The following is a 17227-nucleotide window of genomic DNA, read 5'->3' as shown; positions in this document are numbered from 1 at the left end:
ATAACTTAATGCAAAGAAGAATTCTTCCTCTTTTTTTTTTTTTTTTTTTTTTTTTTTTTTTTTTTTTGGTTTTTCGAGACAGGGTTTCTCTGTGTAGCTTTGCACCTTTCCTGGAACTCGCTTTGGAAACTAGACTGGCCTCGAACTCACAGAGATCCGCCTGCTGCCTCCCGAGTGCTGGGATTAAAGGCGCGCCGCTGGTGCTGCCGCCGCCGCCGCCGCCGCCGCCACCGCCACCACCACCCGGCTGCAAAGAAGACTTCTGTTGCTCATCACCTCCTATCTTTTGTGGACTAGCAGAGAGCTCTTGCTTATCTGAAATAAATTCAGGCCTTCCTAACGCAGCCCAGTCTGGAACTTTGAGGGCTGCCCTTACAGGAATCAGAAGCCGCCTCTGTTTTCTCCAGTGGTGCTTCACTCTGTCTTGACTGTTCTGCCCTTTGTGCATAGTGTGTCCCAGCCAAAGCAGCAAATAGAGGCTTCAGGCATCAAGTGACACGTCTCTGCTTGGCCCAGTGACCATGTCTGACCACAAACAGATCAGGAAATAAACCCTATCATACAGTGATAAGGCCAAAAGCCAGATACATTTAGCAACAGGTATTAACTGCCTATCATTCATTATGTGTGAACGTTGTTCTAGATAAGTTACAGGTATTATGAGGCCAGCGAAGCTTTGCATCAAGCCTTTGAAACAGGTTGTTAGCATCACTACGATTCCCACTCCATAGATGAAGTACCGAGGCACAGGGAAGTTCAGCAACCTGCCAAAGCCACAAAGATAGGACTGAAACTGCGGCTCCCACCCCGGGGGATCTGACCTCATGGCATGTGTGTGTCATCACCAAACTATGCAGTCTCTCACCAAGTGGGAGAACATGAGAAGCTGCCAAAGACTCTTTCAATGGGTGAGCACGGTTCAGTGAGACTGTCATACAAGAGGTGTCGGGTGGCTCAAAACCACCTGTAACTCTAGCTCCAGAAAATTGGACACCCTCTTCTGGCCTCCGAGGGCACCTGCACTTATGTGTACAGACACACATATAGACATACATACAACCATTAAATATTTAAAACTCTCAGCCACAGTGTTGCAACGCCTCTAATCCCAGCACTCAAGAGGCAGAGGCAGGCAGATCTCTGTGAGTTCAAGGCCAGCCTGAGCTACAGAGTGAGTTCAGGTCAGGGCTACATAGACCTGTCTTAATAAAATAAAGTAAACATTTTAAAAATGCCTAAGATAATATCTAGTCTGATGGATCTGTCTTAGGAAAATACTTTATGAACTTACATGTTTATGAAAGTGAATTCTTCGAAGCTTAGCTAGAACGGAAAGGTTTTGGACAGAGTAATAAACTGTTCTGATTAATAAAGTAACAGGAAAATTGAATTTTCCTTTGAAAATATAAACATTTTGAGGGGAGCCTGGTCTTGGGAGAAAATAGAGCTGGACAAGAGCTGTCTTAGTGGTAACTGAGCACTTGGCATTGCTAACTTCCCTGATCTTATTACTCTAGTGTTCAGAGGAATCCCTTAGATCACAAAAAGTATTGTTCTCCTTTCCTATAGCACTTCCTGTTTCCTATCCGTGTCTTGTAAGAATTTGTTGAGTAAAGGAATGATTTCTTTCTTTCCTTCAAGGAACGAGAGGAGGAAAGGAGAACTTGGGCCAGAGGGCAGTGGGTTCAAGATAGCCACCACACAGTATCTGTGGCAGGGGTGGCTTGGGAAAATAGTACTTAATAACCATTTTATGTAGTGGCTTATTCCATGCTAACCTTTAACTGGCTCTCTCCCAAACAACCTTTAGTGAAAGTCTCTCCACAAAACTGCTCCTTTGCTTTGTGAGGACTCAGGTAAGAAGGCAGCTGGAGAGTTGGCTCGAGAGTTGGCTCAGCAGTTGAGAGAGTTCGGTAATCTCCCATAGCACCCTGGTCCAGTTCCTAACACCCACATCCATTGGTCAGCGGTCAGCTCATAACAGCAGGTAACTCCAGTTTCCGGGGGTGCAATGCCCTCTTCTGGTCTCCTTGGGCACCTGCATACATCACACACACACACACACACACACACACACACACACACACACACACATGCGTGCACTAATAATAGCAAGTAAAGCCAGATATGGTGGCACAAACATTTAATCCCAGCACTTTGGAGGTAAATGTAGGCAGATCTCTGTGAGTTTGAGGCTCTCCTGGTCCATAATATGGAGTTCTGGCCATCCAGGGATACATAGGAAGAACCTGTTCAAAAATAAATAAACAATTAAAAAAAAGAAAGAAAGAAAAATCACAGAACAATGCTCAGAGAGGACGGCAGTCACAGATGAAGGGCAATGAATGAGTTCGAGGCCAGCCTGGTCTACAGAGTGAGTTCCAGGACAGCCAGGACTGTACAGAGAAACCTTCTCCTGGAAAACCAAAAAAGAAAAAAGAAAAAAAAAAAAAGAAGAAGAAGAGATCATGTGGGAGGGTGTAATGTCTCTTTAACTTGGGTCAGAGGGTGAGTCCAAGACTAAGCTGAGGGAGTCTGGGATATCCACAACCCTCGGGTTATATAAAGATAATAAATACGCATTTCATAAAGGTTGCTGTGAAGAGCATACGGCGATAGTTGACATAAAGTGCTCAGAGCAGTCCCTCGCAACACAGTAAGAACTCAGTAAACGTTGGGTGTTACCTTCACTTTATTCTCTTTACTCTCCTCCCTTTTCCACCAGGCTTCATTCATTCTTTTCCAAGGGCACGAAGGGGGCGTGCCCTCCTCCTGCCGCTCTCACCTAAGCCCCGCCCCCGGCCCTTCCCGGATTGGCTTCTAAGAGGCGGAGCCTAGGGAAGAGCCCAGTGCGGTGCGGTGGGCGGGGCGCATGCGCGGGTTGGGCTGGGTGGAGGAGGATAGGAAGAGCTGCCGGAAGTAGGCGGTGGAGGTGGCCGCAGAGCTGGCCGCAGCTGCCAGGGAAACCGAGGCGGGAAGCGCGGCGGCAGACCCTCCGCACCGGGGTCAGGTGTGCGCCCCGCACGCCTGAGGCCGCGGGCTCGCTCCTCCTAGGCCGCGTCCCGGATCCCGCAGTCTCCGCGGGTCCCCCTCCTTGCCCGAAGCCCGCCAGGGGGCGCCGCGCCGAGGGGGCTGCGGGGCGGGGGGCAGACGGCCCTGACCCCGGGACGGCTCGGGGCGGGGCGGGAGGACACGGCTCGTCCAGCTCGGGAGGTGCGCCTGGGCGGGGGCCCCGAGGCCTCAGCCCCGGACCGAGGCAGGGGCTCCTGGGGGCGCGGGGGGCGCGTCGCCCTCTGCCCCCGCCGGCACCCTGGCCATGACGGGCAAGTCGGTGAAGGACGTGGATCGGTACCAGGCGGTCCTGGCCAACCTGCTGCTGGAGGAAGATAACAAGTTCTGTGCTGACTGCCAGTCCAAAGGTAGCAGCACATCCGAGGCACCGGCTAGGGGCTGGCTGCGGGGAGGGTGGGTGGGGGAGGCAGCGGCTGGAGGGTGGCCTGAGTGGAGAGGGGGTTCTGGAGCCCAGGGGCGAGTCCTCTTCGGATGGCAGCGGGTGCCACCCTTGCTCAAGAGCCTGCTGGGTTTCCTGGGGCTCGGGGTTTGCTGTGGGAGAGGGGGAGAGATGTGTGTGTGTGTGTGTGTGTGTGTGTGTGTGTGTGTGTGTGTGTGAGTGTGAGCGTGGTGAGGCTGGTATAGTAGGGGGTGGGGTGGCCCGGTGTGTTCAGGTGAGAATGTCTGTGTTGCAGGCTCTGAATGGCTTCTGGGCCCGCTGTCACCCAGAGCTGGCAGCCTTTCACTTGGCAAAGCTGTGGGTGAGCTGCAGTGTGGTGGTGGGGGTGGGGGTGGCGAGGAGGAAGGTGAGATGACGAGGAGGAAAACTGTCGAAGTGATTTTTAAAGGTGGTATTCCTTGCTGTCTGCTCCTTCATTAGCAACTCCTGCCATTTTACCACCTTGTTGAGCTCTGACAGCGTGCTTAGGTGGCCTTCTTCCCTCAGGATGTGTGCAGTGGGAAGCTGCCTTACGCAGTGGTGACACAGTGCGGATTTCTAGGTAGCCTAACCTGGTCTGTGGAGGCCTCATGCTTGTGGGGTGGCCGAAGCTGGCAGGATCTGGGCTGTAGTGCAGGACCCATTCTGAAAGAGGAAGGATCATCATAAACTGGCCACAACCACTTAGCCTTTGTTCTCTGTGCTCCTAAAGGCTCGTGCTTTAATACAATTAAAGGTCAGTATGGCAGTAAAATTTACTAGTGAAATATTTGTACTTGGCTTTGTAGATGCACGCAGATTATATTTTGGGGAGCTGTTGTTTATGTTCCTTAGTTCCATTTCCCAGATTTGCTGTATAGCATATGGGCATGTAGTATAAAACAAACTCAAATGTGTGTGTATTAATTTTGAGAAAAGCAGTAGATGCTTAACCCATGATTCATGTGATTATGGTTTATTTTAGAGTAGGGTTATGTAAGGAGGGCACCAGGAATGATGGTGCATTGATTTAGACTCCTAGTAAGATTTTCTTACTGACCTCTATCAGTAGGCAAATGGAATGTACTGTTAGGAAAGCAGGTCCCTGGGTTTCTTTCCTGAATTTTTATTTATTTATTTTATTTTATTTTATTTTATTTTATTTTATTTTTTTTTGCTGATTTTTTTGTTTGTATTTTGGTTTTTTGTTTGTTTGTTTGTTTTTTGAGACAAGGTCTCTCTGTGTAGCCCTGGCTGTCTTGGATCTCGCTTTGTAGACCAGGCTGGCCTTGAACTCACAGAGATCTGCCTGCCTCTTCCTCTAGAGTGCTGGGATTGAAGATGTGGGCCACCACCACAGGGCTAGATTGATTCTTGTTAGATCTACTGGGAGGTTTGGTTTAAAACTTAGGAGCATCTTGGTTTCACTCAAATTCTCCAGTGTCCTCAGTTGACAGCTCTTAAGTCATAGTGAGGCATCCCCCGAGTGGGCATCACCACACTTGGAGAGTCAGATGCCATTTTGGTGATTTTTAGAACCACCCTCTCCCCCATTTCTCATGTTGCTCTTATATTTACTCATTCCAATAAAATATACCATATGGAAGAGAGAGGTTAATTTATCATTTCTTCCTCCAAATTCCCTATAACCCTTTATTAGTAGTCCTACTGAGAACTCAGACATGAAGCTTTAGTTAATTCCTAATGAGAACTAGTAACTGGGGTCTGTGAAATGGCTCAGTGGATAAAGGCGCTTGCCACCAAGGCTGACGGCCTGAGTTTGATCCCCAGGACTCACATGATAAGAGGAGAGAACCAGCTCCCACTGTTGTCCCCGACCTCTGTGTGGATGCTGTAGTACATGGACAAAGCCCTACAGTCAGTAACTAAAACGTGGACGACAACAAAAACTAGAGGCTGCTGATGCTAAAGCCTTAGATCCTGAACATTCCAAAGTCAGAAATTCTTTTCCACACATCTCACCACTGTTAAAAAAGAGATGCCATGTGCCCGTTATCTTTCCGTTCTGTTAAACAGGCTTTTGCTGAGGCCTCTGTTTATCTAGTTGGAGAATGATCCAGTCCAGCCTGCCGGTTAACCCCTCTTCGTTCTCTTCCTCTTTTCTATTTTCTGCTTTTGTAATGAACATGTAGGCAGTTCTCAGAGGGTGGGAAGGAAAGACCTTTGTGTCAGTATATCGTGACTTGCTCAGCGCTGATTAAAAAAAAAAAAAACCACGTTAGTTGGCGGAAGAATTTAAAAAGTATTCACTAAATAAGATTTGGGTTTGAGTTTACCTTTTTTTTTTTTTTTTTTTTTTTTAAATCTTATCCTTTTTCAGGAAATTGAGAGCTCATCAGACAGGGTCTTTAGAGTATTCATCTATTAATATTTAGTCTATTGATGTAGCTTGGACTACAGACCTATAAGTGGATACCTTTGTAATGTTCTAAAATAACTCTTTGGCAATGACTCTTCTTTTTAAAATTTCATATTATGTTTTAATTTATTTGTGTGTGTGTGTGTGTGTGTGTGTTTGTTTGTAAGAGACAGAATAATTTCTACCATGTGGGGAGTGAACTCAAATGATCAAGTTTGGTAGCAAACACCTTTCCTTACCTACTTAGCAGTCTTGCCACCCTGACTTTTCTATTTATTTATTAATTTTTTTTTTTAGAAAAGTTATCTTTCATAAAAATTTTATTTTAATTTTAATTATGTGTGTATGTGAGTGCATTGCCCATAGATGCCAGGAGAGGGTGTCAGATTCCCTGGAGCTGGAGTTACAGGTGGTTGAGGTGGGTGCTGGGAACTGAACTCAGGCCTTCTAAAGAGCAGTATGAACTCTGAACCACAGAGTAACTTGTCTAGTCCCCTGATTCTTCTTTTAACATCATATTTGGGAGTGATTACCTGTTAGCTGACCCTTAAAATGTTGTAATGTAAACATCAGAATAGAGAACAAGTTGATGCCCTTCTCTCTTTATTCAGTAGAACAGTGGTTCTCAACCCCTTTAGCAAATCTGTCTCCAAAAATATTTACATTATGATTGGAAACAGTAGCAAAATTACAGTTATGAAGTAGCAAAAAAATAATTTTATGGAACTGGACATGGTGGCACACACTTTCAAACTCAGTACTTGTGAGGAAGAGGCAGGTGGATCTCTGTGAGTTTGAGGCCAGCCTGATCTACAAGGATTCCAGGATAGCCAGGACTGTTACACAGAAAAACCCTATCTTGAAAAAAAAAAAACAAAAAAAACCAAGCAAACAAAAAAAAAATTTTATGGTTGGAATCCCCACAATATGAGGAACTACATAAAGGGTCACAGCATTAGGAAAGTTGAGAACCACTGTAGTAGAAGATCTGTTGGACCAGGCTCCCAAATGTCCAGGATGTCCAGAACTGCTTTGGCATTGCTTAAAAAAAAAAAGCCACAGTTTAAACCACCTGAGGTGGCCATGCCTATAATCCCAGAACTCAGAAGTTGGAGGCAGAAAGGAAGATCAGTTCTGTTATCCTCAGCTAGTTTGAGGCCAACCTGGGCTACGGTGAGACCCTGTCTCAAAAAGCTCACTTTCCCAAATGCTGTGACTTGTTCTTAGTCCAAGATAACAGTTTCCTTGTCATGAAAGCTCCCACATTAATATCGTAAATGGACTGACTTCAGTAATGATAAACAGGACAAAACTAGTGTGAGATGCAGATATGTTCATAGTTACTGGCTGCTGGAGACCTGGCTCCATCCTACTTCCTTTGTACTTGAGGTCACTGTGGCCCAAGGCTTTGCCTTCAGCTCTGTACCTCCAGATGTCTGTCAGTGTGTGGGGATTAACTCATTCGGAGACTGGTTAAAACCAGATTCTATCTATCGTTTACCCTTGGAGGGTCTGCCTTTCTGAAGACCTTCATACTCCTGTCCACCATTGGGACATTTCCAGTGTCAAGGGTTGTGAGAAGTAGAGAGCTGTTTCGTGAGAAGGAGCTGACATGGGGGCACAGGATGGGCCTGTGGAAGACGGGACAGACCGGAGCACCTCGTGGAGGTCTGGCGTCTGAGGGCTTTCTTAGGTTCCCGTCCTTCTTCTGTAACAGCCTGTCCGTGAGATGTTTCCTTCTAACTAACCACTGCCTCTCTCTCATCCCCATTGTATGTGTTTTCATTTAGTTGATTTTCATGTGGCTCAAAATTCAAAAACTCCAAAAGACAACAGAGTGTGAAAAGTCATTGTCCTAAGGTGACCCAGCCACCATTGTTCTCTTCCTGGGGATAACCACTGTTGGCCATTTCTTACCTATCCTTTTTCTTTGTTTGAAAAGGGTCCTGTAGCCCAGGCAGGCCTTAACCTCTGTGTAGCTGAGTAAATGAACTCCTGATCTTCCTCCCCAAAGCCTGCATTACAGGCATGCACCCCTCCCTGTACCTGATTTCTTACCTATGTATCTGAGACAGTTCTAGGTAGCTTTGGCAGGACCATGTAGAGCGGACTAGATGCACACTTGCTGTGATCCTCCTGCCTCTTCCTCCCAAGTACTTTGCCTTACCTGACTTTCATTTTAAATGTGTGTGTGGGGCCATGTGTGTGAGGATACCTATGCACATGTCTATGCTTCCTTGTAGAAGCCCAGGGTTGACCTTGGGAGCCTTCCTCAATAGATCTCCACCTTTTTTATTGAGACAGATCTGTCACTGATTCTGGCGAATCTAGCCACCCTGTCCTGAGATCCCCTGTGCCTGCCTCCTGTACTCTGGGATTATAAGCAGGCTGCCATGCCCAGCTGGCTTTTAGGTGTGCTTTGGAGATCTGAACTCCAGTCCTCCCACTTGCAGGCTGAGTGCTTTCCTCCTGAGTCTCCTCCCCAACCTCCCTCCCCAGCCTCCCTGATTTTTGAGAGGTAATACATGCATTGACAAACAACGATGTTTTCTTTCTTTTGTGTATGTGCGCATGTGGATATTAAACAATGACATTAAGTGGATAGGTTTTTTCAGCACTTTTGTGCCAACAGCACGTTACCCCCTGCTCTTGGTCTCTTGGATTTTTCAGTCAGCGGCCTAACATGGAGACAGTGAAGACTCTGTCCATGTACACTCAAGAGCTTCTACACAAGGCTGTACTTCCGTTAAGTTGGAGATATCCTTGAAAGATTTGGAAGACAGCTTCTCTCATGGAAGATGTCTTTGAAAAGTGTGCGCAGAGGCTGGAGAGATGGCTTAGTGGTTAAGAGCAGAGGACCCAAGTTTGGTTCCCAGCACCCACATGGTGGTTCACAGCCATCTGTAACTCTAGTTCCTGGATCTAGTATCTTCCTCTGGCTTTCATGGCCACCAGATGTGCATGTGGTTCACAGACAAACACGCACATAAAGCATTCTTACACACAAAATAAGAAGGAACACATGTAGATGGATTTTCCCATCTCACAAATAATGACATGGAGACTTCTTATTAATTATAAAAGCTTGGCCTTGGTTTAGGCTTGTTCCTAACTAGTCTTATAACGTAAATTAACCCGTATCTATTTATCTGCTTTTACGGTCTTTTATGTGGCTCTGTTATCTTGACTCTGTACTTTGATCCTGCCTCCTCGGAGTCTGGCTGGTGACTTCACATTTCTTCCTCCCGGGTCTCCCTCTGCCTGGAAGGCCCGCCTAGCTCTCCTGCCTCGCTATTGGCTGTTCAGCTTTTGATGACACCAATCACAGCAACACATCTTCACAGTGTACACATATCCCACAACAAGCACATCTTTTAATAAAGCATCTACAGCCCTCGGACGGCTTTGAGGAGCCGAGGAGGAAGTGGCGGAAAGGGTCTCCCTTGGTGATGGAGCTGCTAGTTTGACCTTCAGCGCGCCACCCCGCTATCTCAGCTTCTTCCCTTGTCTTTTTTTAAATGTACGAGAGCTCTTTCCACATGTACACATGCGGGCCAGAGGAGGGCATCACAGACTGTTACAGACAGTTGTGAGCCACCATGTAGGTGCTGGGAATTGAACTCAGGACCTCTGGAAGAGCAGCAAAGTAGCCAGTGCTCTTAACCTCTGTCAGCTTCATTTTCTTAAGTGGAAAAACGAAGGTGCCTTGTAAACAAAAGATGTAAGCTTCCTTTATTTTTACCACTCTTGGTCTTACATGTTTTATCTTGAGTTCATTAGTTTCATTTTTTTTAAACTTTGTATTCTTAAAAATACTCTGGTTACTGGAAGTCACGGTTAGAATGACTCACTGTAATCCCCTAGTCCTTAAGCCAAAACCATTTCCTATATATGGGAGTTCTGGCATTTTTGCAAATGTGCTTTACAGGACCCTTGAGGATAGCCCGCGTGTTTCCTGCCTTCTCGGACATGTATGAAAGATTAAGCCAGGGAATTTCTTTGTGTGGAGATTTTCTAGTAGTAACCCTAAATTTTAACCTTTTAAAATTAAAAATTTATTATATTTTAATTAATTATTTGTGTGTGTGTGCACATGCTATGATATATGTGTGATGGTCAGAGGATGCCTTGCCTTGTAGGAACCGGTTCTGGCTTGCTGCAGTGTGGGTCTGAGATCGAGCTCAGAGGGGCAGACACAGCAACAAGAAGCTTCTCCTGTTGAGTCATCTCACGGCCGCCCAGTTCTAACGTTTGCACTTTAATCTTTAGCTCTCCCTTTATTGGTGTTTTTTATCAATGGCCACACCATTGCTTTTTAATTATCATTCCTAGACACAAACATTCCTGTCAATTTGAAGTTGTTTTAGCTAAGTGTCAGTGGCATCTGATAATGCAGAAACATAGTTTCTAACCTGGAGAGGTTAAAAAAAATCTACCAGCTGTAAACAGACAAGTTCTGCTTCCATTTCCGGTTTCCTCTCCCCAAGATCAAATAACTCTCTGAGCTTTTACAGCTGATGCACATTAATACTGGCAGTCAGGATTCTATCGACACGTTTTACTGAAAGGAATTAGTCAAAGCCACCATTAAATCTCTTGTAGTTTCAGTGTGCTGAGACTGTTCTCTGGGAGACACTTCCTTGTTTATTCTGCATTCCCTTTAAATAACACTCTGTGGCAAGGAGGAAAAGAGGACAGAGTTCCTTTAGGAAGGGCTCACTTTAGATTGGCATTCCACACTATATGTGTGTATGCATGTATGTATGTGTATGTGTATACATATTGAGTAATTATCCCAAAGTAGAGTGTGGTGGTACCTGCCTGCAATCACATCACCCAGAGGATCAGGAATTCAGGATTATCCTGAGCCAGCCTAGACTACATGAAACCTTGTCTTTTGTTTCTCTGTGTAGCCCTGGCTGTCCTGGAACTCACTCTGTAGACTAGGCTGGCCTCGAACTCACAGAGATCCACCTGCCTTTGCCTTCCATGTGCTGAGATTAAAGACATGCACCACTATGCCTGGCTATGAAACCCTGTCTTAAAATACCAAAAACAAAACAACAACAACAACAAAACACTCCAATAAAACAAAACAAAAATTTTAAGCATTCGCTCTGTGCCGGACACTGTGCAGGGACCTAGGAAAGGATGCAAAGATGAAGTCTTTGATCCCAAAGGTTTTATATTCTAGTGGGGAAGTAGATGTATAAAGCAAATAATCATTACAGCACTGAAGAAGACAAAAAGGTCTTCAAAGAGGCAATTAAGCTGACAGAAAGGGTGCATAGGGCTTTGTGAGGGGAACTTAGGGAGCTACACTCTAGGAAAGGGAGGCAGAAATGTACAGAGACTCTGTGGTGTGCTGGCTGTGCTGTACTCATGAGTGTGTGCGTGCGTGTGTGCGTGCGTGCGTGCGTGCGTGCGTGTGTGTGTGTGTGTGTGTGTGTGTGTGTATGCTCGCGCGCACGCATGCGCGCGCGCGTGTGCTCATGCTCTCGTGTGGTATTTAGGGTGATTTGACTACATATTGTATAGTGTGAGGGTTAGAATTCAGTAGCTAGTCAGAGGACCATAAGGTTAAAATTCCGGCTGTCCAGGTGACTTTTTATGGTTTTGAGATTATGAATATGTGTTATGCTTTCAGCTTTTTGTGCACATCTAGTGTTGTAGGTCGACCTGCTTCTCCAGTGGGATTATAAGTCTCACAGGGAGGAAGTACTTGGTTGTTGCCGAGTAGTAAAAGAGACTTGAGTATTGCGCCTGTACCGTGTGTGTGCTTTCGTGGGCACATGCATTCCTCTCAGGGCAGTCTAGTGGAACACCAGCAGGAGATGTGCTGTCCTCTCTGCGGCCAGTGCTGCTAGTTTTGAAGCTGAGCATGCTCTTATGCTCAAGCAGGACCGTGTGCCGACTGTTTGTTGTGTCTTCATGATTGTGTCAGGTGCTTTCTTGGTAGCAAATCTTGTTTCCAGATAAGTCTGAAAACTACCCCCTTCCTGCCTTTGTCATCCGATGTCATTATGGGATGTAGGTGGCAGCTTTCTTGGGCACAGTTGTCTATGTAACTGTTCATCACATGAGTCATTGTCTGTTTCTGTTCTTCTGCCTGCAAATTCCATCCTGAAAATAATATGCAATTGCTGGCTGTGACACACTGTTAATTACGTACATTGCATGCTATGTTAGTGGACTCTACCTGTGCTATGGAGAAAGGGTAAGTGACATATTAAGCAGAGTTTGACTCTTTCTCCAATTGATATGCCCTGTTAAAAAGATGCCCAGCAAGCGTCTGTCATGCTCTCCTGCCGTGCATTCTTAAGCACATGGTGTCTACTTAGACCCTTGCCACAGTTGTACTTCTGTTGGAGCAAGTGGCCTGTTTACTTAAGTAGATAGTAACTTTGAGGATGTTCTGTACAGCTCCTGGAGTTCTCAGCTCAGCACACCATGCCAAAAAGGTAGGGACGAGTCTCTGTAGAACACCTTAGTAGTCTATTTATTTACCGCATTCCTCTACTGGGAAGACTGATTCTGTATTGCTTAATTAGTTATTTTTGTGGTGCTGAGGTTTGGCTTCTCACATGGCAGGCAAGCACCCTACCACTAAGCTATATCTTCAGCCATCCCCTCCACCCTTATTTTTAGATAGGGTTTCTCTACGTAGTTCTGGATAGCCTGGAACTCAGAATGTAGGATGAAGCCTCGACCCTCTGAAGATTCTCCTGCTCTGCCCGCTGAGTGCTGGGATACAGGGTGTGCCACCATATCCAGCCTTTTAAACATTTTGAGACGGAGCCTGTCCAGGTTGCCTAGGTTGGTTTGAACTTTTGCACTTGCCACCTCTGACTCTTAAGTCACTGGGATTACAGACCTGTGTCACTAGACCCAGCACACCCAGCTCAGATAACGCTATTTATTTATTTATTTATTTATTTATTTATTTATTTATTTATTTATTTATTTTGAGGCAGGATCTGGTCTATCCCAGGGTGTCCTTGAATTCAATATGTAGCGGAGGATTAGCTTTAATTTCTGATCTTTTCCCCTCTTCTTGCCGTCACACCCTGTTTATGTCTCATTCATGCCAGGCAAGAACTTAGTAACTACACTGCATCCCCAGCCCACAGTTAGCTTCTTAAATTGTGATTCGCTGCACTTGAAGTGTCCACTAGGATGTAAGCCCGCAAGGACAAGGACTTGGGACTACTTCCACTAATCTTCTGAGCAGTGATGGGGTTTGAGAAGGCCTAAGTAAGATTGAATGGATGAATGTGTATTATCACTGTACATTTTGTTTCCCAGAAGCATATTTTTTACAGGCTATCTGGATAAAAGAAAATGATTTTCTAAACCAATGTGTTTGACATACCTATTGGAAGGTCTCCTCAATTGAGGCCAGTCAGGGAAACAGAAACCAATAGGTCAGGGAATCAGTTACAGCTAAGTGGTTACTGAGAAACCTAGGTGTTCGTGCTGTCCAGGGGCTACCATGTGGCTAAGGAAATTAGAAAGTGCCAGAAGCCACGTGGTATGATCCAGAGGCATGGAAAGAGGGATTGTTAGGTGGCAGCTGAAACCCAGGCCGACATCTTTCTTCTTTTGCCATTTTTCCTTACTAGGATCTCTCACTGAGGGAATTTATGCAGAAATCCTTTGGCAGGGAGGCTGGGAAATGTAGTTGGTTCTCTGTGGTAGAGTAGAATGAGGATAAGATCCAAGTACTGACAGACACACAGACATTGAAACGATCTCCAAAATGTGATCATTCCCCCTTAGTTATTAGGGAGGAGGGATATAAAAATCTTTCAGGTAAATGTGGACAAGAGATAGGCAGGGGTTTCTGGTAGAAACCGCCTTGTGTGCTTCTAAGGGATCGTAGCTATTGCTGAAACTTAGTCCCGTAGTGAGACAGTAAGTCCTAGCCTGCAAGCTGTGTGCCAGGTTGAAACCGTTTGACTATCGCTGGCCACCAGGAGCTATGCATCGATTTATCATTTGGTTACTCAGAAAATAAGTTCCCGCCCTTCCAATTCTGGGAAGCCTAGGGTCTAGGCATGTTGCCCCATCCTCACCTGAGTGGCTTGAGTCAATAATACAAAGATGCACAGAGTTTTGTCAATAGCAGCCTTAAACATGACACGCCTTAATCGCCTTGATAATTGAAGTCGTTACAGTGGGGTTAATCTTCCTTGGGCCTTGCACCATGTCTAGGCATGTTGAGTGATGAGTCAGGGGCCAGTGGCTAGTGTCTCCCAAGAACTTCAGATAGGTTAGTTAGTACTAGGTGGAAAGGGTGACATCACTAAATCTATCTTTTTCTGCACTAAACCTGAAAAGTATTAAAGTCTTACAAGGAATGTCACTGCTCCAGCTAAAGGCAAAGTTTGTCAAGTTAGGGTTGCTAATTTCCTTCCTGATTATAAAAGCATTTGTGTTACGTGATTCCGGTTCAGCACTTTCTAGAAGTGCTTTTTTTGTCAATCAGGTCACCTGCATTTGGGCTCTGACCACGTTAATGGCTTTGGTGGAACTAGGCCAACAAAGATTTCAGTTCAGTGTGAGTATGTTTGTTTTGGGCTGTTACTTTCCACAGATTAAGGGAACGTTATTGTTTAAGTTGTCATCAACTATGAAAATCACATGGGTTTCATTGTTTTTTTTTGCTTTTCTCTCAAAAATTAATTTTTTTTGACGGGTGTTCCTGTAAATCACAGATATAATTAAATGCAATTTGGGTTTTATTTATTCACTATTTATTTACTTTCAAGACATGGCCTTGCCATGTAGCTCTGGCTGCCCTGAACCCACTGTGTAGACCAGTGTGGCCAGAACTCACCGTGTAGCCCAGGCTGGTCTTGATCTTGTAGCGGTACACTCTTCTTGTTTTTCTTTTTTTTTTTTTTTTTTTGTGTGTGTGTGTGTGTGTGTGTGTGTGTGTGTGTGTTTGTTTTGTTGTGTTTTTTTGAGACAGGGTTTCACTACATAGCTTTGGCTGTCCTGGAACTCGCTCTGTAGACCAAGCTGGCTTCAAACTCAGAAACCTGCCTGCTTCTGCCTCTCGTGTGCTGGGATTAAACACTTACTTGTAGCAGTTCTCTTGTCTGAGCCTCCTAAGTGTTGGGATCACCTGAGGATCCACCATGCCTGGCTTAGATTTTTACATACATGCACACACACACATTTTGTTTGTTTGCTTGCTTTGTTTTTTAGAGACAGGGTTTCTCTGTGTGGTCCTGGCTGTCCTGAAACTCGCTTTGTAGACCAGGCTGGCCTCCAATTCACAGAGATCCTCCTGTCTCAGCTTCCCAAGTGCTGGGATTAAAGGCATGTGCCACCACACCTGGCTAGATTTATATTTTAATTAAGTAAGTCAGTAAATAATTTTGAGGAGGCTCAGGCTTGTCTTGTACTCCCCACATAGCTGGGGATGCCTTGACTTCTTGATCAGGCTGTAACCACCTCCCAAGCTGGAGCCATAGGCAGCTGGCTTTGTGATTTGGTATTTGAAATACTTGACTGTTCCCCAGGATACCAGTTCTTTTCAGCCAGGCCACTTGTGCCTTCAAGGTACATCTTAAAGGCACATCTGCGCCTTTGTAAAGCTTCATGTTTTATGATGATAATTATTTCTTACTCTGTTTGACTCTCCCCTTTCTCAAACTTTCTCCTTCCCTACCCCGCTCTTCTGGATCCCGTATTTCTCCACAGGCTTTGTGAATGCTGGTCGTTGATGGTTGAACGGCAGGTCCTTCCCCAGTGGAAAGCCCCAGAGATGAGCCAAATTCGCCTTCAGCTGTGGCCATCCAGCCGTGTAAGGTTGCTGTGGGGGTTATATTCAGTTGGTCAACTCTCCACTTCCCCACACTCCCTCTTGTGAGGCTGAAACCAGCCTCGGAATCCCGCAATCCTCCGGCTTGCCGAGGAATGGGAGTTTCTGTTGTTCACTGACAATGAGTGGAGTCTTGGGACAGTTTTTTTCATCCCGGGCTGGTTTTAGATACATAGATTTACAGTTTAAAAACGCACTAGGGCACCGGGCGGTGGTGGCGCACGCCTTTAATCCCAGCACTTGGGAAGCAGAGGCAAGAGGATCTCTGTGAGTTCGAGGCCAGCCTGGTCTACAGAGTGAGTCCCAGGACAGTCTTCAAAACTACACAGACAAACCCTGTCTCGAAACAACAACAATAACAACAAAAAACACATTAGGTTTTACAAGCCCACCGGCAGAAGATTTTATTGGTATTCTTTTTCCTTTTCTTTTAAAAAAAAATTTCACTCAGCTATTACAGGAAATTTCTTAGTCCTAAACTGGGTCCTTTGGCTTCCTGTCATGGTTTTTCTCACCCCCAGCTGAATGAATGTGTGATGGTCCATTTTGTGGTACCCTGAAAATAGTAAAGGACAGAGGAGGAGGGAGCCTGCACTCGATGGGCAAACTGTGTCCCAGGGCAGTGACTTGTCCCGCCCTTCTTCAGAGAGCTGCTTGTCTTAGTTTGCTCTCCGCTGCTGTGATAAACACCATGACCAAAAGCAGCTTGGGAGGGAAAGGGTCGATGTGGTTTACACGTCCTATTTGAGCCTGTGGTTAAGAACATCCCAGAAGGAACTCTGCAAGAGCCGAGGTGCAGCCATGAAAAGCGCTCACTGACTTGCTGCCAGGCGCACGTTCAGCCGCCTTCCTTACACTTTCCTGAACCACCTGCCCAGAGGTGGCACTGCCCACTGTGGGCTGAGTCCTGGCACATCAGTCCACAATCAAGAAAAGAACCCAGCAGACCTGCCCGCAGACTGACCAGTCTGATGAGGCATTTCCTCAGTTGAGGTCCCCTCCTGCCACATGACTCTAGTTTGTGTCAAGTTGAGGAAGACCAGCCAGCACACTGTCTCTTCCAACAGTTCCTAGTGAAGGCGAGACTGTAAACCCCCAGTCTCCCCGAGAATATCCCTCTGTCGCTGTGGGTTTGTGTGCAAATCCTGCTGTGTTCCTGCACCTCGTTTGCCCAAGTGCACACAGCTTGATGTTGTTTTTAACTTCTTCCTCTTTTCTTATCTGACTGGAAGTCCCCGACGGTGCAGATTTAGAAATGACTTCTCTGGCATTTCTGGCTTTGACTTGAAAGAATTTATTTAGTGTCAACTTCGCTAGTTGTTGTAGTTCTTAAGCTGTTTGGTTTGGTTTGGTTGGTTTTTCGAGACAGGGTTTTTCTGTGCAGTCCTGGCTGTCCTGGAGCTCACTTTGTAGACCAGGCTGGCCTCAAACTCAGAGAACTGCCTGCCTTTGCCTCTTCCAAGTGCTGGAATTAAAGATGCATGCCACCACACCCAGCAGTTCTTATACTTTGGAAAAATGGTTTCTCACAAGAACTTTGCATGCA

At 45.8% G+C, this 17227-nt stretch overlaps 1 protein-coding gene across 1 annotated transcript in view; it reads left to right on the top strand.

Annotated features, from left to right (window-relative positions):
• The first annotated feature begins 3179 nt into the window (after nt 1-3179).
• Nucleotides 3180-17227, top strand: part of Smap2 (small ArfGAP2) — a 51518-nt gene continuing 37470 nt past the window's right edge. The window contains exon 1 of the mRNA XM_006987247.4: nt 3180-3419. Coding sequence (XP_006987309.1) covers nt 3317-3419 — 103 coding nt within the window. The 5' untranslated portion in view covers nt 3180-3316. The remainder of the gene's footprint in view (nt 3420-17227) is intronic.

This window comes from Peromyscus maniculatus, chromosome 2 (assembly GCF_049852395.1).
Source record: "Peromyscus maniculatus bairdii isolate BWxNUB_F1_BW_parent chromosome 2, HU_Pman_BW_mat_3.1, whole genome shotgun sequence".
Classification (NCBI taxonomy): Eukaryota; Metazoa; Chordata; class Mammalia; order Rodentia; family Cricetidae; genus Peromyscus; species Peromyscus maniculatus.
Note: the sequence above shows the minus strand (reverse complement) of the source record. Positions and strands in the feature narration are given on the sequence as shown.